This window comes from Pavona decussata, unplaced genomic scaffold, assembly GCF_977016875.1.
Source record: "Pavona decussata unplaced genomic scaffold, jaPavDecu1.1 SCAFFOLD_468, whole genome shotgun sequence".
NCBI classification, from domain to species: domain Eukaryota; kingdom Metazoa; phylum Cnidaria; class Anthozoa; order Scleractinia; family Agariciidae; genus Pavona; species Pavona decussata.
Genome location: NW_028145806.1, coordinates 1,698,453 through 1,726,393, shown reverse-complemented (window position 1 = coordinate 1,726,393; position 27,941 = coordinate 1,698,453). Strand labels below are relative to the sequence as shown.

The following is a 27,941-nucleotide window of genomic DNA, read 5'->3' as shown; positions in this document are numbered from 1 at the left end:
CACATGGGAGCCGGCCAATCACTTGCCAGAAGAGCTCATCGCTGGATTCGAGAACAGATCTCTTGATCCACTTCGCACCGAGGAATGCAGAGAAAGACTCGGTCTTCTATTTGAGAAGGGCATAAAATCACCGCTGGCCTGCAACCAGAGGATTACCATGCGGCACGATGTACTGCAAGCAATCTTCCTTGTTTTCCGTCAGATCTCCGAGGGTCTCCATACTTCGCAAGTTAAGAGGAGCTGATAAACGCGGGTCTTGACTCTTCTCTGAAGAAATGTCTGACAGTAACAAGCGGTAGTTGTCGAGTCGTCACTCTCGTCAGTTTCAAGTTGTTTCTTGGAAATTCGCCCACCTCCCTGGATGAGCAAGATTATAAAGCAGCTTCCCGACCTATAGAGAGACTCCAGGTGAAGTTCACGAAGAACCATTTCGCTGGAAATATGTACTGAGCTGAGAGCTACCACTTGACACCAACAACAGCTTCTTTAGACGCCACCAAATCCAATGAAAGCTAATGACCAATAAAAATCGTACAGAAACCCCTTGTGTTCCCGCGAATGTTTCCGTTCCGGATAGATGATGATAAATGAACTTGCAAACCCTGTTAACCCTTTCACCACCACTCGTTTTTTCCTGAAAACTGCCCTGAACACCAGTATATTTTGATCGTTTTCCGGAATTACACGACTTTACTCTAAATGCATTTTTCACAGAGAAGGAGGCATTTTTGTAGAAAGCAACCAAGTTTTATTTTGCTCTTTATAAAATGCTCTTTCATTTTATCTTATTTCCAGGTACTAGAGATGAAAACTGAAGGAACTATAAGCCTTCAAAGTTCGATAACATATAAATTTTGGAAAAAATATATTTGTTTTTCCGTTTGAAACAGGAATCTTGTTATAAATTGTCAAACAAAACAATCTAAAAATATAAAAGTAGCCTTTGAAGGTCATATTTAATTGTTTAACTTATTTCTCTCAAGATAATTGTGTTTTTCACCCTCTAGTATTGCAATGCTGCTGGAATTCCATTCAACGGAATTACACAATTTTAGCCCAAAATGACAAGATGTCTCATAATCCAATTATTGAGAATTCTTTTCACAAGGAGTGGGAATTTAGAGAAATAAAGAAAGTCATAATACCAAATTGGTATTGATGTCCCAGTCTCATCTATTTATTACATTGTAAAGCCTCTATCTTGAATAATCTTCCTTTGTATGATAGTCAAAGAAGCAATTCGCCCCTCCTTCCCCAATGCACAAGTAAACATCACACTGGCCACACTTGAAAGTTGTCTTGTGCCTTGGGGAAGGATTTTCAGGACTTCTTTTCTTTGACAAAAAATGTTTCCTCTCACAGACAACACAGCGATGATTCTTTCCCTCCCCTTTGAATGGGAAGTGAGCACCAACATTAGTGAGGCGAGTGAGGTCTGGCATATCTGCACTTCTCTTCCTTTTGTTGGAAGCAGTTGATTTCTTTTGCTGTGCAAAGGGGGCTGAAAGTTGTATACAAAGATCCTCTTTGAAGGACAGCAGGTCTCTTTTCCTGCTTCCTTCTCCAGTGTGTTGACGCTTATATCCCTCCAAAATGTAAGCATTGTAAATGCTCAAAAGCACCATCTTGAGAAAGATGCGTAGGTACCACCTCTTCTGCTTCTTGGACTTGTTTAGGGCGGTCATTTGGTCACACAGATCAACGCCTCCCATATAGTTATTATACGATTTGACAATTGGTGGCCTGTAAATCTTCTTGGTAACCCAGCTGCCTCGAACCTTCTCTCTCCTAGACACCAGATCACTTTGATCTTGCTCAGCGTCTGACTCAGGACCAGGGTCGTCAAGTCTAACCCAGGCTGGTACCACTGGTGGAGGATGGATTGTGCTCAAAAAGAAAACATCTTTCTTATCTTTCCATCTCAAAGCCACCATCTTTTGGTCCTTTGCTGTGAGCCATGCCACATCTCCACGGTTCTTGAGCTGGATTCTTTTCAACTGCTCATTAGGGTAACCTCTTCTTGGCCTTGCAGTTCCAGCAGCCAATATACCCCTCTCTTTCAACATCAGGAAGAGAATTGGACTTGTGTAAAAATTGTCCACATACAGATGGTGGTTTGTGTAATAAAGGTCTTTCAATAAATCCATCACAACTTTACCAGTTTTTCCAAGATTGCCTGCCTGTCGGTTATCCTGTCCAGCATACACACTGAAGTTTTTACAATAGCCATTCTTGGCATCGCATAGCTCAAAGAATTTCACTCCAAACTTTACAGGTTTATCTGGCATTCTCACTTTGATGGCAAGTTTTCCTTTGAACGGCACCATAGCTTCATCGATCGAAATTTCTCGAGAACAGTTAAAAAGTTGCTTGAATTTCGTCGCTAGTTCGTTATAAATCGCCCTTACTTTATAAAGGGTGTCCCTGCTCTCTTCCTCACTCAGTTCATGTTCCGGGTCACAAAAGTAAATGTAAGATTTCAGTTCGAAGAAGCGCTTACGGGATTTCAAAATACTTTTCACTCCAGGGATGTGAAACAATCTCGTTTCCGAAGACGAGAAAAAATAACGCTCGTCGCGTGGAACAACAATAAGATCGTTTGAAATAATAAGTGCAGCAAGAAACGCTTTCAACTCCTCCTGCGTGACAGCTCGCCAATTTTGTGCTCGTTTCACTTCTGCATTCTTGTTAGTGAACTGCACGATGTTTCTGATGATTTCCTCGCTAAAATATAGCAAGAAAAAGTCAATGGCCTTGCCAGAATCAGGCAAATCTGTTGTTGGACCAGGTTCGTGCGTTAACGGTTCATCGTTGACGGCAAAGCGCTGCCTTTCCCATGTCATGTTTTCGGGCAAATCAAACCCGAAACCTTCGAACTCATCCTCGTCTTCATCACTATCGAACAATTCTTCCAAAGCATCGTCTTCCAGGTCCGAAAATTCGTCTGAAGAAGTCAAATCAGCCAGAGAAATGTTGTCATCATCTTCCGAAGACATTTAAAAATGGCGAAGATCGAACGGAAAAACTGCAGAAGCGAAAATCTCGTAAAATTCGTATGAAAACCTACGTTTTTCTCGAAGGGAAAACCCCAACTCAAGCCCCCTTAGGCAATTGGCAATTGCTGAGTCCCCCCAAATGGCAAAGTGGCCAGGCTACAAAGTCAAATGTTCGGTAATCTCTTTTGGCCGCTTTAGCGGCCACGAGTGTTACGGCCATGTTTTCCTAGTGGCCTCAAAAGGGGCCACCAGTGGTGAAAGGGTTAAGATCACAAATTTATTTCATTTCAATTTTACAATTCAATTTTCATTTCATGTCCGTTCCAAGATTCCTTTTGATGATCAGAGTTTCTCTGTTTTGTCCGCGGAGTGGCAGTGCCTTGTATCTGCGAGCCTAGCGAAGTAATTTGAGATGTTACAATTAGACGTCCCCTGATTTTTATTCCATTTTAAAAAAGGTAGCCACAAGATCGCAAGGTTATTTGTGCTTGAAAGACTTCCTTTTGCTAAGTTGAACGTGAAAATTTACCATTTTGGAGCAAATCCTGTATGGTGGGCTGCTCACAGAGAAATCTTGTGGCAAGTAGCACCATGCGGTCCCTGTAAAGGTGACAGATATCATAAAATGACCACAGTGCTTTAAAAACTTCAGTTTTGTCGAAAAACATCAGAAATCGCTACCTACCAATGAGGAAGGTAATCTACCAGCAGCCTTGCCTGAAAAATAAGTGAGATCTTAGTCCAAATACATACCATTTCAAATTTCGAGTGCTACATGAACAGTAAGCCTATAAACCTCAAATAAACCTTTTATTTCAATGTTTCGTGTATGCCTGCAATTGTCATGCGCCGATTTTCTTAAATAACTGTTGTATAAAGAACTCAGTTTTACTTACTGCATCCATTTGGGCTAAGTGGCCCTCTAGATAGGCCCCCAATTCTTCCACAAGATCGGCAACTTGGCCATCAGCAAATTTAAGCTAGAAAATGAAGTTTGGCGAGCTTTAAAAAAAAATATGCCTAGTTTTTACACCAAATCATACAGCACTGTGGACCTATCACTGAACTATTGAGCGACCTTACCATTCAAATTTGGTCTTGCCCAGTTTCTGACATTTTTGTCCCTTCTACTCAAGTCGTCTCGCGTTTGATTTTTCTCGTGTACCAGCAATGAGAAACTGGAGAATCTGTGCGGATCAGTATTCTTTGTGGCAAGCGGTCATTTGACAGTTTGTCAGCATGCGTTCTTCCTTTACGTCACAAAGAAAATGGCGGTTTGTCGGGCTCGAGTGAAGTACGTGCTCTCAAAGTTTATGAGCCTGATGCTGTCAATGTGTACGCCAAGGTAAGCAGATTTGAATATATCAAACTCAGACGAAGATATTGCATGTAATTTGTCCGTTCTTATAAGCTTATAAATTTGAATTCACCAACTTTTTTTATCTGCAAAATTTAATTTCCATTACACGCACACAATAATATCTTGTTGGTTATTGCTTTCATATATTTGGTGGCTCCTAAAGGAGCCGTTGGTTCCTGTATGAGGGCAATATCTAACACCGCGGTTAGACCTACAGGATTTGTTAGCTCCTAAAGGAGCTGTTTTAATTAAGATTAGTTCTCCCGTCGCTCTTGAGCTGCCATGAATGCTTCAATCAAGTCTTGTTTCCTTGTCCGCTTGTTGAATACTTTCCCTGTCAGTTTACTGAGTAGGTCAAGGAGATCTGACACTTTAATTTTTTTTTGAGGTCCTCTTGAGTGTAGGCTTGTCTTGTGCTTTGTACAGCCTCATCCATTGCTGGAGTGGTAGATGTGACACAGGTTTTCATGAACTTTGATATACAACAGAACCTGACGTTTCCTCAATAGAAGTGCTAGTGGGCAGACACTGGCAAAGACGGCGGATGAGTAAGTTTGCATGGAAAACCGCTTGTCAGTGGCTTTGTTTGAATCTCATTAGAGAGTTCAAGCATCGACGAATGGCAACGGTGGAAACATTGAAGACTAGCGAGTACAATCATTTCCATGCACACGACACTGAACAACGGTGTGCGAATGCACGGCCGTGTTGGCCCACAGGGTACCCATGCGTGCGTGAGTTACGCATTTTCACATGCTTCCCTGCTGAGGTTGGAGTCCTGGACAACCTTACAAAGTGTACAAACTCAACCAACTCGGTAACCTAATAACAACAGTAATAATATGCTCCTAAGCTTGAGCATTCTTAGCTAACAACTGCATTATAGTTGCACCACCAACTTGGGACAATCTTTCTTCAGGTGCTTCGGGGAGTCACATACCCATCACCTACAGAGTCCACCACGTCAGGGGGAGTTGCTCCCACTACTCAGAGTGGTGATAAGGGATTCGATCTGCTTCTGCTGTGCTGCAATCTGTTAACTATGCTGCTTCAGAATAGTGCGAATGCCCTGGTCTACTGCAGTTTCCTGGACCACAATGTTTTGCTTCAACTTTTCGGCTTTGCCCTGGTGACTCATCAGCTCCATGACACGATCCCTGGCATCAAAATAAGAAAGCTCTCGGTGTTCTGAATTCAGGCACTGCAACTCGGTTCGGACGTTCTCTTCACGGACAGCCTCAGCAAGGCGATTCTTAAGCTGTTAGTCTCTTCCAGTCTTAAAGGAGCTGTCTAGTTGGACTATGTGGTCAAGCAACTGTACCAGGTGTATTGAAGATGACACTAGATCCTCCCCTTCTTTTTGCCGGTAGGAGAAATACTGTTGCTGCAGCTGGGGCAAGCTATCCCCATCCCCAAATACCTTCAGGAGTACTGCAAATATCTGTTGAGGGTTGACCTTAATTTCATCTCCTCGTCCCAGAATCTCTCATTGAGTCTCCCCAGTTAGATGCTCTACTAGATACAAGGCAGCCTGCTGGTTATATCAGCCCCTTAATATCACAAGTGGCCTTTGCATCTTCGATCCATTCCACGACTGACAGGTCAGCTGGTTTAGCTGGCTTTCCCCTGGACCTCTCCTATTTACGTGACTGGGCAACATACACTACATGGTCCTTTGCCCCCTCTGCACCCTCCCCTTTTGCAGGCTCAGTCTTTTCCTGGTTGATAAGCTTCTTTAATTCCCTCTCAACTGCTTCCACATTCTCAGCAGCCTTTTCTGCTTGCTCCTCTTTCTTTGCAAGTGCGAATTTCAAAACCCGCAATCTCCTGTCTTAGGGCTTCCAAGTCCTCAGCACTCCTTATGCAAAATATGTACTCACAGTTTGTCAACTCTCTCTGCCGCCAGGGTCTGTCTCATTTGTGTATCATCCTGCCAACTACCGATACGCCAGATGTGACACAGGTTTTTCAAGAACTTTAATATACAGCAGAACCTGACATTTCCTCGATAGAAGTGCTAGTGGGTAGACACTGGCAAAGACATCTAAGATGGCGGACGAGTAAGTTTGCATGGAAAACCGCTTGTCAGAGGCTTCGTTCAAATCTCATTAGAGAGTTCAAACATCGACGAACAGCAACGGCAAAAAAAATGAAGACTAAGGTTAGTACAATCTTCTCCATGCACACGATACAGAACCCAGAATGATGTCTTTCTCTTTACATAAACTCGCTTTTCCCTTTCGTACTCCCTTAGCACTTCTTGCCGTTTCTCCACTAAAAGAAGGTTTGTCGCTGTATCCCAGCGGTTTATTTTCCTATGGAAGTATCTTCGCAGGTCATCATTCTTCTTTTCAACTCCTTTTTGAAAATAGAGGAATTCAAAAATAAATTGCGTGCTTTAGGTTATATGTCTACTTGTGATTGTGTTCTGTCTTTGTTTTTTCATTTTGATTAGTTGAGTTTTTTAATGAAACGACAAAACATTTAAGTTTATAAGACATGTTTAGACAGAGACTTCTGTCATCTTCAGTTAAGTACAAAGCGTTGTAAGTTGAATTTATAATAAGTAGACAAAAATGTTAATTATGATAAACGGTGACAACAGAATGAACGTGAAACGTGACTGTGAGAAATTATAAGGATAATTTAAGATTTACATGGAGTAATTGTTGATTCAAAGAAGGTTGTTCTCTTTGAATATGTAAAGCCTCTTTTATCTTAAGTTGAAAAATGGTAGAGGTGTGTTCTAAAATATGGAAGCAATCCAAGGCACGACAATGTTCAGAATTCTGTAGATGTTTGAAGATGTGAGAGGCCCTATCACGGCTAAGTGCTCATGTACGTGTGCGGAAAAGTGCCGGGCTGTTTCACCCACATAACAGGCATTACAGCCCGCACATGCAAACTTATAAACCACATGTGAACGGAGCCCGTCAGGGATAGGGCCTCACACCAAGCATATTACCGATCTTAAAAAAAGAAAAAAAACTGCTTGATATCTAAATCATTGCAATAGCGCTTAATTGAGACAAATTCTTTTCTGGGTGACTACGGAGAAATGGCCTTTTGACTTGCCTGCTAGTATCAAGACCCTTTGGAAACATGATAAGTTGATTAAAATGATTGGAAAAAATATGGGGTGCCCGTGCTCGTTATTGAGCTATAGCCATTTTTCGCCTGACAGAGCTCAATTTCAGGGCAAATCCGCCATGTTTCCAATGTGCGCGTGCACGAACGTGCACTAATGATGCTATAAATTATGTGCAGTAAGGATGGGCCATGCAAATGTGAGGAATCACCTGAAGCAGTTTTCAATTATTATCACATGTTTTCTTAACTCACTTTCATAAGCAAATAGAGGTATGTTGTACCTTGGCCACTAAATTGCCTCAAACTGCCATGGATCTTCATCATTACAGGAACATGACAGATTATGCTGTGTATGTAGGGTGTAATAATGATCCCCTGCATGTAATCAGGTCCACTTCCTGACATAGCAATCATCTCTTTCCCCCACCTCAATGCCTACAACACAAAATATTTGTTGGTTGAGTTAAGACTTTCAAAGTGAAACTTACTTTCATAACCAAATAGAAGTATCTATTCGTGTGAAAGTATTTGTGTAATTTTCACTCCCTGTTATGTTAATTTTTGCGCCAAGATCATTTTAAATGCTGTAATTTAGATGATCTGTTACATAGTTCCCTTGACAACGGAGTCATGATCACTCTGAAATGTCGGCTTTTATCGTTTGTTTGTTTGTTTGTTTTTTTTGCTGTTGTATGCTTAAAGTGAAACTTGAGTGTGATATTTTTAGTGTTTGCTTGCAAAAGATGTTGGCATGCCTTGATAGTCTTGATATAAACCAACCTTGTCTTCAAATGTCTTGATGTCATCATCCTTGATGATTTCCTTATTCATGATTTCCAGTAGCTCTCTGAAATTCTACAGAATACAAGAAGGGAGAAAAAGAGACATCAAGAATAGATATTTACAGCTTTTCAATTAATTAAAAAAGTGAAAACAGTTTAAGAGGAAGGCTATGCCTCCCAAGCGTAGCTCTAGCTTCATTGGGAATAACCATCCATGCTAAATTTTTGTTCAGATGAAATCGCTTTTATTTTTGTTTGAACAGAATCGTAAAATACTACTTATAATCCAGAGTTTCCTGGTCTTGTCAACCTTTCCTGCAGGCAAAATTTTTTCGAAATGATGTGGCAGCTTTCTCAGGAGCACCCTTTTCTCACCCCCTAGCAAGGAAGTCCACTCCCACTTGTTATTCACTTTTTATACCCTCAGGCTGATACCAAGAGAACGTACTATTGACAAGAAGTTGTTCAGGTGCTCTTCTGTCTTCTTGTTTCCAGGTCTGCTGTGATTGTCATCCGGTCAAAAAAATTCAAAATAAGTATTGATGTGGTTTAGGTCCATTTCTTGAAGGTTTCTTTTGTTAGTGTTTCTCTGTGAGATCACCTAATTATGCTGTAGCAATATTATATGAGTAGCTTGGTGCACAAATAATTATTGGAAGTCCTAGAACAAGGTTTGCTTGTGTAATATTAAATCCTATATTCTTTACAGGTGTTATTTTTCATCAAAACTGTTGAAGATATATGCATAATAATATTACCTACTGTATCCCATTTCAGAATATCAAAAATAAGGCCCTCTTCCAACCTTTCTGTGATTCTTAGCATTAGGTGAAGCTCATCCAGGACAACATTTTGAAGTAGAATTTTAAATATTGGAGACGAATTACATCCTGGCTGTCTGGACCATGTGTCATCTAGAGTTCTGGCTAATGCTGCTCCAAGAAAATAATCACAGGAGTGTGACATGTTGCACCTAGAAACCAAAATAAAAAACAACTCGAAACAGAAATTCATTATTATTATCAACGTCAAACTCAAAACAGGTATAGGAGTTAATAATCTGACCAGAAAGGCATGAAAGTGTTTGTTTCCTTAAGATTGCTTACAGCTATGCTCTTGATTTAAATAAAATAAAAGAAATGCACATCACCAACCTCTCATTTTTATGAAGTTTGCACCAAATGCAACTGTTGTTAGATGTTGTTCCCTTCATGCCCATGGCAATTAGCAAAAACTGGGACAAAAAGGAAGTAAAACTGTTTAGCCCTTGTGGTTTCCAAAAAAAAATTATTATCAATATTAAGGAAATCTTAAATATAAAGGAAATGTCAGCCTTAAGATAAAAAGGCTTACCTTGTAGTCACCTCCCAAGTAGAACTCAAGGTTAACTGTTTTCCGATCAACATTTATTTCGCCATCATGAACCAGGCTGTTTACGTCATTAATGACATTTGCCAGAGATACTTTTAATGTTTCATATTCTTCTTTGCCTCTTACAATATCCATGGTGTGATTGCCTGAAACAAGTGTTTTCAACATTATTTACACATGTAACGTCAACCGTTTCTTGAATAATCAAGCTTATTGTTCATCTAGACTATCACAAGATAGATTATGCTTCTGATGGGTTATATGTTTCTTGAAAGGAACTTAAAAAGATACATAGTCAGTCTGGACACATTAATTTGTCTTGTGCTTGTTGTGTTAATACTTGATGTATTACCAGTTGCATATAATCAAACTAACTGATCAGTAAAAGATGTACCTGTACTTGACAGATAGCTCTGTCCATCCTCTATCAATGCAAAGGAACGAATGAATAGGTTGCTACTATGGGACATTTTTGTTCCATCTCCTGATATTTTAAACTTGACTTTCTCTTCAGATGTAACAGTCTTGTTTTTCAGCTATAAGAACAACATAACATCATCAGCAAAAATGAAAACAGTTTTATCCTTATTTTTTCTTCATCAAGCTAGACATTTACGTTGTCAATACTTACATGTTGTCGAATTTCATTTTCTAGGAGGATCGTCAGGGAGGTTCTGCCCTTTGGAGGCGCGTAGGAGGGGGGGGTTTGAGGGGTTTGATCGAGGCGAACCTCCTTTGAAGATCAATAATGGCAGAAGAAAAACTTTTAAGAGCGAATGTCTGTAAATATCAACCAGAGGTATGCAATAGCGAAAAATTCAAAATTCTCAAAAACATTCACAACATAGCCCACGGTAAACTATTGCAAGAAATACATCTTTTACTTCGATCCGATAATTATTTTTGATGTGAGGCCATGATCTTGAATTCACCGCTCCTGAACCGGGTTTTCGGTGTCTGACACCACATGTTGCGAAGACCTTGTTTTAAAAGTCAAACCAGTTTCGTTCCAAACGAAAAACATCCAGTCTGATAAAGTACATTATTATAGACATCATGAATGGTATGTTACTCATCTGAAGTGAAAATTAAATATTTAGGAGATTTTTCAATAGTTACAATTTTTTAAGCGATTTCTCGTGATGCCAAATTGACAAATTTGCGAGGCTAAAATCATCAACTGGTACATGGTGTTGAGGATAAGGATTTACATCTCGTGAAAGAGCATCATTTCTTGTCATAAAATCGGCTTTCAAAACTATGGGCAACACAAAAGCAAATTTTTGAGGCCGCGAATAACAAGTAGTACTTTAGTGAAATTTGAGCTTTTCTGTCACGGCATTCCGATGCTAAAACTCAAATAAACACAAGATGAAAACGTTTCAAACAACAATGGTTTATTGATTCTTGCTACAGGGCACTGCATGTGCATGACCTATGCTTATAAGACTATTTTCCTTGGTTTTCTATCTTTTAGGGGCAATGTCAAAAGATTTTAGCGGAGTTCAAAAGCCGTACACGGGTCAGTTTACGTTGTCAACCGGTTGCAACACTAGTAAATATGGAATAACCAGGACTTCTTTCATTCAATCTTACTTTGAAAAAAAATGGAGCAAATAGCTAAGAGTGCTACATAATTCATACCTTTGAGAGGCCACACTGGATTTTTAATAAATATGGGACATCTATAGGAAATATCGTAACACTTTAGGCCGTTTTATACATTTGGTCACAGAGATTGTGTTACATACATTTCACCGGTAGACCGCTGACCTTGCACTTACGTACGCCCCTGTCCACTGGATAGAAATCGATGTTTCGTCCAGCTAGACCCCAAAGACAATATAATCAGTTCAAAGACAATTAATTATATAATCAGTTCAAACTGAGGTTGCGGTTTTGGGTTATCACAATTTTATCCTCCGAATACAGCCGCTTCTCATCGCTCCCGTCCCCCTCGGGGGCCGGGAGCGATGAGAGGCGGCTGTATTCGCAGGCTACCATGAATGCTACTCAAGGAGAGTTAAAAGCAATGTCACTGTCTAGTTCATCTGGATAAGACCCAATTTTCAATTTATTGTTCACAAAAATTGTCTGTTGTATGATAGTTTTCATATGATAAAAGATAGTTCATCCATCAGTAATGGAATTTGAGCAGACAAAATATGGTTTCTTTGACCTTAATGGGTCAAAGTAAGAACACGATCCAACAAGATCATGTTGCCTGAATATATGGTGCTATGCTCTGAATTTTTAGAGTACTTGCGAAAGCCGACAGGCACTAATATCGAGGTCATCTTGTGGATAAGTCTAGATTGCACAAATGTGATGCTCCGATCTCCCTTCGTTTGCTTGAAACGATTAGATGCCCAACTTGGTGGGACTGGCGCAGAATTGGTTTTGGCAGCGCCGCCTGATGCCATAAGCATCTCGATGTCTTGAGCAAATAGACCTGATCAGATGGCTGTCATCGATTTCGAAGATACCAAGGGAAATTTTACACTGAAGTTTAGTCAGTTAGTTATCTCACTATGTAGAACTGGCTTTACAGCCAAAGGAGCGTAGCTGTGCCATCCAGGCTGTGAAACCCTGGTCCTCTTTGTGACAAAAATTGCTCCCCTACGCTCCTCCCTTATTCCTGCTGACAATGTATTGTGGTCGACTGTTGCAGGTGTGAGTCGTTCTACATATTGGGGAAAATAGGGATGACATTGGTGATGCAACCCCCTTTCCCTCCTCGCTCTTACCCTGCCACCTCCCCCTCAACCTCCCCATTCTTTAAGTCAGGAGACTGCTACAGTGACAAAGCACACAGCCAAATAACTTCCTAACCTCCTCATTCTTTACGTCGGGAGACTGTAACAATGACAAAACACACGGCAAAATAACTGTTTAAAAAAAATCACTAAAAATCGTAAATGTGTGTGGATGTAATAACCAGTAATTCAGAATCAAATTGCAAGCGTTATTAAAGGTAATTCTTATTTAAGGTCAGGAGTTTTGCGTTACAGTAATTCGATACCTGCTCTGCCTACGAGAAGCTCCGCCTCAGTTTTCAGTGTTCAGTCAGGAAACCCCGTGGCCCTTAGATAGTTTTCAAAGCGGCAGTGAAAAATTACCCTTGCCATGCGCCCGGGGGTACCCTGTGAGCAGAGGCCCTTCGATCTTCCTAGATAAGTCGAAGGGCCACTGCTCGCAGGGTACCCAGGGGGTGAACCTTTATATAAAAATTTGACAGGGGTGAGCGTAGCTTTCGGGGGTTAAAATTCGTGGCTTGGTACCTGTCAAGGGTATGGCGGTACCTTTTAGCCAGTTTTAGGGTATTGAGCGAAAACATGTAAGAGAAAATTATTTTAAATGTCAGTCAGCTGTCACTTAGCGTATTCATTTTAGAGTTGGTACCACTAAGTGGGAAAATTGTACAGACCACGGCTACAAAACAAATTCTGGTTCCTTTTAGTAGTATTTTTCAAAATTTATGACGATCAACTCGTCAATTTGATATGGGAGTCCCCCTCCCCCTGGGGGCAAGTGATCTGTGCAAACTGTAACGCAATCTCTGCCGTTAAACGTATTTTTAACTCGCGGTAAAATACATATATCTTTCCTGATTGATATGATGATTTCTACAATGTACAGAAAGTTTGCTCAAAAGGTATGAATTACATAGCACTTGTAGCTATTGTTGCATTTGTTCTAAAGTAAGATTCAATGCAAAACATTCTGGTCTGAATTCAAAACGTTGACTATGTAAACTGACCTTTGTGACCTTTATACGCTTTTGAACTCGGGGTCTACTAAAACTGCTACAATCTTTTGTGCCTGTCCTGAAATGATTAAAAACCATGGAAAGTGATATTATGAACGTGGGCCAAAACCTATAGCAAGTACCAACAAACAATTGTTGTTTGAAACGTTTTCATCTTGTGTTTATTTGAGTTTTAGCATCAGAATGCCGTGACAGAAAAGCTCAAATTTCACTAAAGTACTACTTGTAATTCGCGGCCTCAAAAATTTGCTTTTGTGTTGCCCATAGTTTTGAAAGCCGATTTTATAAGAAGAAATGATGCTCTTTCATGTGGTGTTAATCCTTATCCTCAACACCATGTACCAGTTGATGATTTTAGCCTCGCAAATTTGTCAATTTGGCATCACGAGAAATCGCTTAAAAAATTGTAACTATTGAAAAATCTCCTAAATATTTAATTTTCACTTCAGATGAGTAACATACCATTCATGATGGCTACAATTATGTACTTAATCAGACTGGATGTTTTTCGTTTGGAACGAAACTGGTTTGATTTTTAAAACAAGGTCTTCGCAACATGTGGTGTCAGACACCGAAAACCCGGTTCAGGAGCGGTGAATTCAAGATCATGGCCTCACATCAAAAATAATTATCGGATCGAAGTAAAAGATGTATTTCTTGCAATAGTTTACCGTGGGCTATGTTGTGAATGTTTTTGAGAATTTTGAATTTTTCGCTATTGCATACCTCTGGTTGATATTTACAGACATCCGCTCTTAAATAAAGTTCCTGTGGTCGAAATTCATCAACCAAAGAAAAATAGAGATATAAACCCATTCTTTAGGCCTTATGTCTTATCCTCAGTAAAAATAAATATTGTCAAGAACCCTTGGAGATTCAAAATTTTAATGACGTTTTATTTTTGCGGTAAAACCGCATCCGCCTGAAAAAGCCATAGAAAAGCATGCTTTGCGATATGTTATGTTCTCTGAATGCGGCTTTGTTCTGAAAGGAGATTCACTTCAAACTTAATAGTTCAAGTCTTGTTGAGTTTCACGTGCAATTACGTACAAGTTCGCCTGAGAAGTCCCACCACAAAAGCGGTGAGTCAACGATACACATTTTTGTTTATTTTTAATATTCAATAAATAACCTAGTTGACTTTCAACTTACATGATTGTGTCTTTGCTTAACCTCGGGCTTAGTCACCGTGGAATAGTTATCAGAACTTGACAGGGCGCGGGATGTACATTGAACTTTCTTGTTTAAGTTGAAACAATTATGCTGTCAAAATGATGTATATATCTTAAAAAGCCGCTGTAAAACAAAGTTGTGATTTGCCTAAAATGGGTCTCAAAATGCAGGAAATGAGGTTTCTGGAAACCTAGATTTTCAAAAATTTCCGGGGAAGCATGCCCCCAGACCTCCCCAGTAAGAGCGCCTCCGGCGCTCACCAAGATTTGTGGCTCAACGAACACCCCTATCGAAACCTTAGCTGCGTGCCTGCCTCACACATGCCCTGGAGTTTTCTTGACAACCCACTGACTGTCCAAATGCTTTGCAGCAGCTTTCTACCAGGTACGTTTTGGGAAGTACTGGGCTGAGCTTGGAGATAGCTCATGGTGACCTTGAAAATTGAACAATAAAAACATGTAGGTAGAGAAAAGGCTTATGGGACTTGGCCCACAGGGCACCTGGCATGAATGTTTCATGATCGCTTTCCAGTGAAATTGAAAAGCAATCCATAATGAGCAGGGTTGTCTTGATCTTTTCCTTTTCTTCATCATCTAGGTTTGCAAAGGGCTCTGTTGTGTTTTTGGCCTGAAAAGAAGTACCGGTATAAGACCTTTAATGAGGATCCTAACACTTTACCCTCTTACAAGGTTTCCTACTATTCAAGGGGGTTTTCATTCAAAAACACACGTGAGCAATACCAGTGTTCCAGATAACTTTGAGAGTCTAGGGGTCATAAAAGATTTTGATGGGGCTAGTATGATGGATCTTCCCAAATTTTCATACTCAACAACTCCATGTTTTGGGTCAAAGTCTCCTAGCTAGCCACAGGAATCCTGATAGGCCAAATATTTTCAAATCCTACTGTCATTATGATGTAATATACAGCTCAGGATTATAGAAGAAAATTTGTTTTAGTTATAAAACGTGTTATTACTTACATGTGCTCTCAGGATGACTGGGTGTTACTGTAGATGTATTGCCATCCCCGGGATTAACTGGTGTTGCAGCATCCGATGGTGGTTAATGAATGGAAAGTATAAATATCACAGGGAAGAAATTGAAGTAGTTCATGGAAAACAAGATCTCTTGTTTGATGTCTATCTTCTTTTACTATAACACAAAATCACTTTTTCACCCCCAGGAACATCCTCTCACATCATTTTAAACGGAAATGGCAATAATCCTCAATATTATTGCATCTCTACCTGTTTTATCAACTTTATTGTGTGGTGGCTTTTACCTGAATTTAAGTCAATACTAATTGGTCGTCCAGAGGGATCCTGCATATTAAAAAATCTGAGACTGAGGCCATAGGTCTGCAAACCACAGTGCTTTCTTTGCTTTTTCACTAGAAAGAAGATAGAATTATAATTATATTTTTGCAAATAGTTCACACTGATTAACTTTGCTTAGATGGCTTAATTATATTTTTGCAAATAGTTCACACTGATTAACTTTGCTTAGATGGCTTAGGTTGTAAATGGTAGGCATTTTTCCCATTGCACTTTTTTTATAGAAACTATCAATAGTTTTTACTTGTAGTGGAAATAGTTGAGGGTACCTCATTTCCTTGAGATGGCATTGCTGTTGTTGAGGCCCGACCTGGTCGATTGTTTGACTGTTATGTCCAGCTTGCCTTTCAACGTCTTTTAGGGCAAGCATGGCGCCGTAAAGTTCTGATGCCTTATCTTAAAATAAAAAAGGAAAGAAGTGAAATAATGATTGATGGAGTTCAGTTTCAAATATCCCATTAACCCCGGCATATCTCGATTTCGCTAGATTGCTGAGCTCAATTGAGCTCATGGATTGAGTTTGATTGAAATTCAATTCAATTGGGTTCGATTGGCGATGTCGAACAGCTGAGTGCAATTTGGTTCTGATACTAACATTATGAAAAAATGATAGGTTTTGCTACAATTGATGGATTGTAGCCTAATTAATAATCTGACCTTCAATTTCTTTAGACAATCTTTGGTTTTCTCTAACCAGTTCGGCTGCGGTTTCTTTTAGGTTCGCAATAATGTCTTCTGGTGCTTGGCTTAATTCATCGGGGTGTAGTGCAATAGTGCACCAGTAGTGTGATCATACGGCACCACGGCTTTTTTTACCGTTTGCATTACAAACTTTGTTGGTAATGTAGGACGTTCTGCTGTAGACGTTGAGCCCTAAACCACTTCGTCAAATGGACGAGAATTGACAACCAATTTGGTACAGATTAAAACTGAAGAGCAGCAAACATTTCACTAGGACGCCTGATAAAGTGCAATTGCCATAGAGCCTCTCCATTGATTTGTAGATGGAACATTGTGTTGTGACCCTTCAAAGGTGTAGACATATGCAAGAAAGCAGGGTTGATTGGGAATCCAATGAGCTCAATTGGCTCTTAAAAGAGCTCCTAATCAATGCGTTGCATTTCTTGCATGAAAGACATTTTGAATTTCGAAAAAAGCTACAAAGCTAAACACGGCAAACTTGGTCGTTGAGGAAATGGTCAATGGTACCGGTTTACGAAAGGATGTGTTAATAAAATACCAATAAAATCGCTTAATTTGGGTTGTTATGGTAACTTTGTGGCACAGGGTCGTAAAGCAACAGAAAAACCTGAATGTGCAACTGAAATAAGTTTGTTAATTCTGTCAATTAAACAAACCAACTGAAGTTATTCCAATATGCCTTCAATGACATATTCCACTGCAATGTCATAATCTTTAAAAATTGGCCCACACCAAGTGCAAAGGGATCTTATACACAAATTTCTACTTCTGAGAAAAATTTTGAAATTTCCATGCAAAACCTTGTAAATTTGAAGATTAGATTTTCTAGGTTGCTGTATGCAATTTGGGTAAATAATGCACTTACAATATACATTGTGCATGTACTCTGATCTCTCGAACTTCTAAAAGCTAAAATACAGCAAAACACAGTATAAAGTTCCGTTTTGCTTGACAGGGCCCACATACAATACTTTGATGTTAACATTTGAATTGTTCTGTTGTACCACCTCATCTGGGGGTTCAGAATCAGTGAGGGTTCTGTACATCAGTCCTGCATTTCAGTGCAAAGTCTCCCTCAGCCTAAATGCAGACTATCAGGCGCAGTCACCGAATTTGTATTCTGATGTCTCTAAACATGTTGCTGAACAAAGTTATTATCTCCTATGCTAAGGACATATTGAATACTGGAAAATTCTCCATTAAGTATTGGACAGTGAAAATGCTTTCACAGCTAGCTAATACCAGATCTTGCAACTGACAGTCAGTTGAAGCAGTTAGTGTTCTGGGGCCCATTTCTCGAAGGTCCCGGTAAATTACCGGGCCCAATAAGTGTCTTTGGTGATAAATATTTCTTAACAAAAGTCAATTCTTGTTAGCTTTGAATACTAAATTTAAAAAATCTTATAATTCTATGAAAACATTGACCAAGTACCATGTCTGTAATCACTGCGTAATCGGCAAAAAAACGTTTATCAGGCCCGGTAAGTTACTGGGACTTTCGAGAAGCGGGCCCCTGGACCCTAAAACTGAACATTTCCTATATTCCTTTACTAGAGTTCTCAAAGTCTCCTCTAGCAATGTTTTCTTGCTGTCATCAACAATTCTTTGATATACGTTTCTTGGTTTCTCTGCGAAATTGTCTTTTGAGGTCTCACACTCTTCACAGTCATGTTCATTGTCACATAAATCACAGCAGTTGTGCTTCAGAGTCATTTGCTTTGCTTTTTCGTTGAAAAATGAACAGATAAATTCTCTTCTGCAGTTGGCTTCCTCTCCCTTTCCAAAGTCCTCTTTGTAGTATGACAATGTGACAAGTTATATGACGCATACATCAGCACTTCAGTCACTTGACTGTCATCGCATCCCCCTCCCAATTTTTTCGACATCTTGTTCCATATCTCCAGGCACTCAATGATGTCATACTGATGTCTGGAATGTTCACGCCCATGCCTAGTGCACTAGTCGCAAATACAATTCTCATTTTACTGTCTTCTTCCATTATCTGTGTTAGCACAGACTGCTGAATATCCTGAGACGTCTTGCTGTGCTACAGAGCAAACAATTTGCCATCATCCTCCTTCAGATGTTCATCAAAATACTGAATAACTCCCCACGATCTTTTATAGATCTATAGTCTCTGGAGTGTCTTTTGCTTTTCTTTAAGTTCTTTTATTATATTAGCAAACACCACTTCCACTTCCTTTCCAACTTTCTTAACAGTATAATTTATATTATTTTTCTCTTGTGAAAGTTTGAGATCTTTTTTTTAACATTACTCATTTGAGCAACCTTCTTTATGAACAGTAACGTCACTCAGAGAGCTTTCATTTTCCTTAAGAGTCACATAGTTGTCCCTAACAAGTTTCTTAACCAAAACGGACATCACTTGGGTAGGGGTGAGAATGTATGTCATTGTTCCCCTTTCTTTTAACAGAAATGATCATTTTTTTAATGGCAATTTCTTTATGAACAGAAACATCACTCAGAGAGCTTACATTTTCCTTAAGAGTCACATAGTTGTGCCTAACAAGTTTCTTAACCAAAACTGACATCACTTGGCTAGGGGTCAGATTGGTCAAGTTACTCTGTTTGACATAGTTACATTGTTTGTTGTTAGATTGGTGTCACTGTTCACTGAGTGCGCTATTTCTGATCTGTTCTTACATGTATTTCCCCAAGTATTACGGTGGACCACTTTCGTGTCTCTTGAAGCTATAGGGCGTTTCTGACACATTAAAGCATTCTGTGCTTTTGACTTTGATGTTCGCGAAAGCTAGTCAGAGCTCTTACGATGCCTTGTTTGGCTTGGTTGCAAATACGTTTAATATCCGACTTAAAGTCATTGTCAGCTCTGATTCTGGCACGAGCTTTATATTGCAGGGATTTGGGGCTAGATCCCTTGTCGGAATGTCTTACATGTTGACTTCATCCATATCTCGATCGCTGCCATGGTCTGGCGGCATCTCTCGCTGCAAGTTCTTCGGAGGTACCACAGTTGCTTCTCCTTGTCCTTGATCGTCACTGCAACTGGCCTTGGACTTTTTAATGAGGGCATCCATTCTCTTTTTCATGCCAGCCATTACAATAATATTATTGTGACAGTGGACAAAAAAATTAAACACAGTTTGACCGACTGAAAATGGTCATTTATCAATAGCAACCCCCCGGGCTTTTTCCAGTAGTTGTTTTGGTATTGCAGAAACTACTTGAAAATGCTGGAGAAAGTTACATTTAATATTGTATTTATATTGAAACTTACTGCTTAAGAGATCTTGAATGCATATTTCTCTTTTCTGATACCAATTTTTTAAAAAAAAAAGTTTTACCGTCAATCAAAATTTCCTTGTTATGAAAGAATACCAAGTCTTGTCCAAACTGGATATATAGGCTCTTGAGTTCCAAAAAAGAAAGCAAAATTTCCTCGCAAAAGACAGGTATACTTTCATTATTAAGGGATCTTTTTATCATAGTTACATCTTAAGAAGAAATTTAGATCGCCGAGTTTCCCAAAGAAGTACTCGGGAATTACTTTCCAGTTCTCCTTTCTATGGGGCGGCTGTTAAACAGAGAGAAACCTTCCTATCCAGGCAAGCTTAAGAGCCTTAGACATGACTTCAGAGTTGGGTACCCGCAATCCTCTGTCTTGGTAATCCTGGTAGAGAACCTGTCTTTTAACTTTATGTGGCTTTTTGCACCATGTTTAGTTAGAAAGAGGCACTACCGATATTGAAGTGGAATGTGTCAGATGACTAATACCTAAGCACTTTAATATCAAACATCTTCCAAAAATAGTCAGATCTCGGGAACTCCAGACATCAAGAGTAGTGTTTAGATTTTGAACTTTCTTTGCAAAATTTCTTTTTGCATTTTCTTCTTCATTGTAAAAAAACATATACTCCTTAAATTCGGACAGGATCTTTAGTCGTTTTAAAGCCTAGGGGCTTGGCTTTTTTGTTCCTCCATGGACCCAACCATATCACTTTAGTTTTAGAAGCATTCAATTTCAAGCCAGATATTTTCCCATAATCATTTAGCGTTTCAACAAGGTTTTCAGCAGATGTCAGACTATCTAATAAAGCTGAGGAGTCATCAGAAAACTGGCTCACCTTACATTCTGTTCCGAAAATTTTGATGCCCTTAATCCTATTGTCTTGTCTTATCTTGATGGATAAAACCTCAGCAGTGGGGAGAAACAGATAGGGGGATATTGGGCAGCCTTGACTTACACCTCTATATATCATGAAGTAGTCAGTGCAAAAGCCATTATTCACCACACAGCTTTCTGCATTCGTATAAAAGGTTGAGATCCACCTTTCAATGCTGCTTCTAAAGTTGAAGAGGGAAATGCTGATTTTGTGTTACAATTCCAAATGTTTTCTAGTGTACCTGGGAAGTATTTTTTGTTGGTCTTTCTTGACACTTCCTTTGTGAGTTTTGTAAGCCAATATACAAATCTATGCATTACTTCGGAAGACTTTGGCTGTTGGATAAGGTCTGTTTGCTTTATACCACATTTTCTGACCACTGAAAGGAAACAGGCACACAGTGGTTATAACGTAGCCTGTGAGAGGAGATGCTTTTCTGCTGTTGTTTTACCCACTACAAAAAAAGGTCTTTTTGTAGTGGGTGAAACACAAGCCTGGAAAGCCGTTTGCTCGTACAGGTATTACAAAGCTATTAAAATATAAATGACACTGAACTCAATAATCTCCTAAAAATTAAACCCTTACAGGTATAAAATATGGCTGATCAAAGTCTCATTTCTTCTAAATAATGTGCATTTTGTTATACAATGTGTTTGCACTGAATATTATTCTTTTTTATCCAGCAAAGTTATGCCATTGTCCAGAGAGCTTATGTGTCACGAGCATTTGTTTCACGAAATTATGGATTTTTTAATAGTCATTTTTATTTCTTTCATATCAGTGATTAATTATTTATCACTGATTTTAAAATTATTTATTTTGTACGTAGTGTCATGTATAACTGATGACTTCACAAACATAGTATGATTGAAAGTAAATTTCACAGCAGCTTAAAGGTAGGCCTTGTATGGGAGTTACTCTAACACATTGTTTTTACCTGGTGCTGCTATCCTGGAAGTATTGTCTAAAGAATGGAAACATATTGCGAAAATGAGTTTCCACATTGTTGACAAGAGGTTGCAGCAATTTCTACAATGTGGCCCTTGTAAATGGATCCACCAGTGCCTTCACAATTGTACAAGAAATACAAAGGGGAAGGATTGCCTTGTAGCTCCTCTCCACACTCATCACTGCTGTCTGTCACTGGGAAACTGTCACTGCTATCACTGAATTCTGATTCACAGCTGCTGTCATCACGTCCACCAGCAGAGTATTTTGTTGTGATGGAAACAGCCTTCATGGATGTCATATATTCTTTCTCTTTCGCGTGTTTTTTCATCTTGTTCCTTTTATTTCATTTCTACATGTACATAAAAATGCAAGAGATGAAAATGGACACTCAATTTGTGTATGTGATTATTACCACGAATTTAAAGTGTTGTCTGCAGCTAAAAAATTATCTACACCTGACAAAGTCAACTGAAAATAAGCCTAAAGATAATCATGTACAAGTAGAAGTTTCATTTTTAATAAAATTGTGATAATTTTTGAGTGAGACTTTACTTTGTCAGCTGTCATATTATTTTGAAGCAGTACCAATACTTTCTGTCAAACAACTTTGTGAAATAAGCTTAGGATAAATACATAAAGTGTGTACATGTGTATATATTGAAAGAATAGTGACAATAATCAACCTTTTCGTTTGGTAATCTGGTAAATTTCGTTTCGGGATGTGTTGCTCGAATTGTTCTTGACGTTGGATGACATAATCGACAGCTTTCTTTGGCATTGGAATTGCAAGGAGTTTGAACAGGAGAACTATCCATATTGGACCGATATTCTATAAGAAAATAGTAATACATTAAGTCTGTATACTTTAACTTTATGTTATGGTTCAATTCTACACTTTAAAAAGTACATTGTATTATATCAAGAACTCACATCCTATTTCTTTAGCTTAATATTAGACCTTGCAAAGCTGAGATAAAACAAGAGTTGTATTCCATTCAATTTTAAGGGAAAAGGTTACCTTTATTAATAAATCTTGCAATTGCATACACATCCTGTGCATATTGTTCTCATTATGACTACCCTAGGTGTTGCTGACAGGAAATATAATAATGCAATAGTTACAGTCACCTTGTGTGGTATTGACATGTTTGTCTTACACTGGTAGTGTACAGACCCAAGGTCAATCCTTTTCCCCCTGTAAGCAAGTGCAATGCCATGGTACTCCTCAGGGATGTTGTTGATTATTTCTTTTCATTTTAATAATTATGTACTCTTGTACTCTTGAGAACCTCCCGAAAAGTAAATGCAATCGTTATCTCACCGGTGTCATTTACTAAGGATCAAGTGGTCAAGCGGTGCGCAATGTCGACATCTTGTCTGTTTATATCCACTCCTGAAGCTTTCAGAAGGCGTATGCATAAAGATGTAGGGGCAGATGCCGATTCTTGCGAGTCGATTTCGGGGAGACCAACTATGTTGACATTGTATTGGTAACGAACTAAAAAATATTGAAACTTGGCTACGATGTAACAAATTATCGGTTAATGTAAAGAACACAACTTATCTCATTTTCAAACCTTGGCAGAAGAAATCTAAGCACTACTTTTCCTTCTCCCTTGGTGGCCAACTTTTAACACGAACCAACGCTACTAAATTTCTCAGGGTATATATTGATGAGCACCTTACTTGGAAAGATCATGTCAGCTATCTATGTAAACAAATCTCTAAATCAATTAGATGTTATTCAGGTCGCGCTTCTATCTATCCTCAAAAACTAAACTTACTTTGTACTACTCGCTAATTTATCCTTATATTACCTCTTGTAATTCTACATGGTCGTCTACATACATAAGTAACTTAAATAGAATTTATTGTTTGCAAAAACGGGCTGTGCGAGCTATTACCAATTCAGACTATAGAGCACATTCTGCTCCTTTATTCTCCAAATTAAAAATTTTAGACATTTATCAAATCAATACGTTTCTAATAGCGAAATTTATGTACTGTTATCATAACAACCTTTTGCCTCCTTTGTTTTTCAACTTGTTCTTGACAAACAGACAAATTCATGGCTATAGCACCAGAACTGCCAACAACTATGGCGTGCATCATTGCCGAACTAATCTGAAAAAATTCACAATTCTTTACCAAGCCCCAAAGATCTGGAATTCCCTTCCTGTTACAATCACTTCTCTGACAAGTTTTCCCAACTTTAAGTATAAACTGCCAGAGTTTTTAATAAAATAATCACACTGAATTGGCAAAGCCGCACACTTGTTGCACAAACTATATAAGCATATATTTTTTAGGTACTAGGTGGCCTCAACTATAAGCGTGGTGGTTTCTAGAGGTCACCTCGCCATACATTAACCACTCAATAAATTGTAAATATATTAGAAAGAAAGGCAAATGAACTTCAAACTTCAAACAAACCTCAAGTGATACACTTTCTACATAACCATAATATCTAAAAAGCCAAAACTGAGCTACTAAAATTTGCAGTTTGCACGCTAACACTATAACTCGTTCATCCTCGTACTTACCTGACATGGGGTCTTTTTCCCTTTTTCAAGTCTGCATGGAACATTTGGGCAGTGTGGTTGCCGCAGTATACCATGTCATTTCTGGGATTCTTGATCGTAACGCCTCGTGACATGGAGCGTCTTTGTCTAATACTGCTTTGTGATCTTCATCTTTTGCTTTCCTATCAGATCTGCAAGTATCTCGTCGAGCATGTTCCCTTCTGCCCTGCCAAATGTGCCTTCTCAGTTGGCGGCTTGACCTCGCTTTATTCTGTGAGCGTATCCTATGATGTTGCCCGTTTTAGTATCATGTATGGTAGCAGAAGTGTTGTTGGAGTAGTGACCTCGTTAGGTAAAATCCATCGAACACGACCTCTAACTTCTTTTCATTCCTGCGCGCTCGGATAATTTTGCGAGCCTGGTCAACACTCCAATTTGTAATTATCTCTACTTCTGGGTTATCCACTCGATAACTCGTATTCACTGTTTTTTGCTGAAGTGGCTGATTTCTAGACTGCCCAGGACATGATTGTAGTCCTTGTAATACTGGCCACGAACAATGAATGAAAGAAGGATGTGGTTCGCAAGGTAAGTTTTTGGTTTTGTGCGATTCGGAATAATTTTGTTGCTGGTGGAGATGGTAAACGCTTTTTTTACATTATGAACAAACGAAGTCCAACTTAAAAATCCCTGTCTTCGTTTCACTTACTTTCACAAATTTTAGCTTTCCTGGGTTATTGCACTTGTTGCACTTACTTTCTGAGACGGACTTTTGAAATTTTTCTGAACTACAGATTACGAAAGGGGACTGTTTTATGCTCAGTTCCTTTCTGGTTAGCTGTGTACGGATTGTTTCTTCATCCCCTTCAGTTTTTATTGGTTCGTCAGTTGGTGCTTCTTTACAAGGCACTTCACTTGCCTCAGTTTTCTCTGTAGAGTGGGATGACCATTTCTACCTCCAGTGTCCTTTTCTCAGTCTGAGTTGCCACTGTTAATGTATTTTTCAAACACAGTTCTTCTTCAAAGAAGTTTACTTGACAGCCAACATCCTTTGAGACTAACGAAGGCGGTGACCATCGACTGCTTGCAGCTTCCGAAACTTGCCGCTCTCTCTTTCCTACCTTCCTCCCCGACATGAATCAACCAGTTTTATTTTTTTACCGTTTTGTATTTTAATTTTTTTGTTTGTTTTTGTAGTTTTTAAACTTTTGAAACGACTGTAATTGAAACAATAAGGAGATTGTTATCAAAGTTTCTCAGTCTTGAGTGGGCTTTCTGGTCGGCTAACAAAATGATATCGTCAGTCACCAGAAGTGATATTTCAATTCCTTAGCAACACACATGTCCGCGTGAAAAATCCGTCTGTGGGCCCTTAAGGCCCCTCAGAACCACCACACTGACTATTAACAAAAAGTCATTCCACTCTGTTATTGTACACGCTCTCTGTGACAGTGAATGTCACATAACTGATATTTTTGCTGGCTGGCCAGGCAGGGCTCATGATGCACGTGTATTTAGTCATTCAAATATTGGACAAAAAGTTATCAAAGGGACTCTGGTAACAGACCACAACACATTAACCAGAGACATTAATGGCACAACTATTGAGCCACTTCTTGTTGGGGATCCTGCATACCCTTGCCGTAAACATCTTATGAAAGATTATACTGTATCCAATATTTCACCTGAAAAGGAGTATTTTAATTCGGTCAGTGTAAAATGCAGACTGCAGACTGCAGACTCATTTAAACATTTTAAGCCAATTTACCTGCAGATTCCACAGATTCACTGGACAAGGAAGAGCCGGCCACATCGGTGGAACAAATAAAAGAAGCCTCTGAGAAAAGACAGGGTCCAGAAGAGTTCAATTCGATCGTAGACCGCTGAGTTTATATTGCGTTACGATTGCGTTACACAATATATTTACCGCGGGCCAAATTACTGTGGGCCCGGAAGTTGCGCCCGGGAGCCGGTGATTGTGGTTTGTGAAGTAAAAAAACAACATGGCGAACGAACGTGGGAGCCGATCGAAAGGATATTTATGACAGTTTTATGGCAAAAAGGAAAGGAAAAACCGGTAAAATTGGATTCAGGAGTTCATTGTACAAAGCCATGATTGAATTGAACATGAGTACATGATGGAATTGAACTTCTCTGGACCCTGTGCCGAAAAGGGAAATACTTTGATCATGTTGATGTCTATGCGGTTTACAACAGTGAGTATACATTCTCATATGAAATCAATTATAGAAAGCACAGGTTTACAGGTTCTTCTAAGTTTAATCAGTTTAAAAGAAAATCAGTAATAACATCAATGTTCATAGCTGACCTAAGAATTTCAATGAATGTGTTGACACTTTCATATAGAAAAGAGTAACTGTCATATAAATCTACAAGTCAACGTCACTCATCTTGAGAGCTTTGACATGTTCTCGCCACAATTTACAGTGATTTTAGTTGGTTTAACAGTAACAGTAACATCAACAAAACTATCACTAACTACTAGTTCATCCAAGAGGTAGTAATGATAAGTAAGAGCTTCATCGCATCTTCACCAACCTAAACTTGTGAAAGCACAGCTTCATGGTGATTTTAATTCGATTTAACAGTAACGACAAGATTATATTTTATCTTGCATAAGAGCTTTTTCAACCCCCCACCACCACCATTTTCATGTAAACTGTAAACGTATTCAAGTGAAATAGTATTCTTACGGTCGTTTAGTTTGATTTAACAGTAACAGCAACAATTTTATAACTCTTAACTGAAAGGGCAAAGAATACGACATCCATGATTCGCAAGTCAGTGCAAAATATCAATGCAAACTACACTACATACTAGCTTTGTAGAAGTTTGAAAATATCTAAAAAAAAAACTAATATGTATCAGTTCTTAAGAAAAGCTGCATGAAAAGCATTTCATACATATTAAATGTCAACTCCAAATTCTTGTTTCAATTTGTTCAAATGGATCTGCTTAAGATGACGCTTGTCATCTTCGGTGATTACAAGGCTGTGAGCACCAATTCTTTCAGATGTGTCACTCTGAACGCAAGCCCTTTTTAAGTGAAAATACGTATTTTCCGGCTTTACAGTAAATCTAAGGCCAGTTGTCCCCTTCAGGGTATACGCTCTGATTTGCTTTCTGAGGAAAACAATGTCATAGGTTCTGTTGGTACTGGGTCACTCGCGGTTTTCCGGAACTTGTTTTTGTAGCCATAACACGTGGTAATTTTTGACCTGTGGAGCCAGGTAATTTTCAGCTTGTCTTGATCTTGGAATTGGTACTGTGTATCAGGAGCTTCCAGAACTTGAACATTTCGCTCTTGTGCTTGACGACTGGGTCGGTACCTGGTGGGGCCAGGTTTCTTTCCTGTTTTCTTAGGAATTGACGAGCTCACAAGATTGGATAGTTTTGGCTGCCATGAAGACACCACATCATGAAGAATTTCTTTATGGTGGGAGGCTACAAGGGTGTGTGCACACAGTCTTTCCATTTTGAATCTCTCACAGTCACATGTGACTCTTGAACCAACAATGTTGACTATGTGAAGCTTTCGGGGGTTGGTTATTGAAACTACAATCATTGTGCCATCATTGATGCTGGTAATTCCATTCTTCCTTATGATTTCCTTTGCTTTGTCCCAGGATCCGCGCAGATACTCGGGAAGGCCACTTACTTCAAAGTCTGAACGTTTTCCTGTGCAGTTAGACCAGTGTCAGCAGCTGAAAGAACTGGAGATGTGA

General features: G+C 39.2%; 2 protein-coding genes and 3 pseudogenes across 2 annotated transcripts in view; 1 reads left to right on the top strand and 4 right to left on the bottom strand.

The window, feature by feature from the left end:
• The window catches only part of LOC146450389 (uncharacterized), a 286,459-nt pseudogene that overhangs the window by 148,210 nt on the left and 110,308 nt on the right, over nt 1-27,941 (bottom strand).
• Nucleotides 6,403-27,941, top strand: part of LOC146450379 (transducin beta-like protein 3) — a 223,702-nt gene continuing 202,163 nt past the window's right edge. Inside the window, exon 1 of the mRNA XM_085100392.1 lies at nt 6,403-6,418. The gene's annotated coding sequence lies outside the window, so the exon portion shown is untranslated. The remainder of the gene's footprint in view (nt 6,419-27,941) is intronic.
• Nucleotides 6,455-8,736, bottom strand: LOC146450399 (uncharacterized). The gene is made up of 3 exons (XM_085100515.1): nt 8,227-8,736; nt 7,728-7,881; nt 6,455-6,714 (listed from the first exon to the last, which is right to left on the bottom strand). The coding sequence occupies exons 1-3, from the start codon at nt 8,275-8,277 to the stop codon at nt 6,455-6,457; spliced, it is 465 nt and encodes a 154-aa protein (XP_084956641.1). The 5' UTR covers nt 8,278-8,736.
• On the bottom strand, nt 20,845-23,372 carry LOC146450398 (uncharacterized; annotated as a pseudogene).
• Nucleotides 23,657-27,781, bottom strand: LOC146450397 (uncharacterized; annotated as a pseudogene).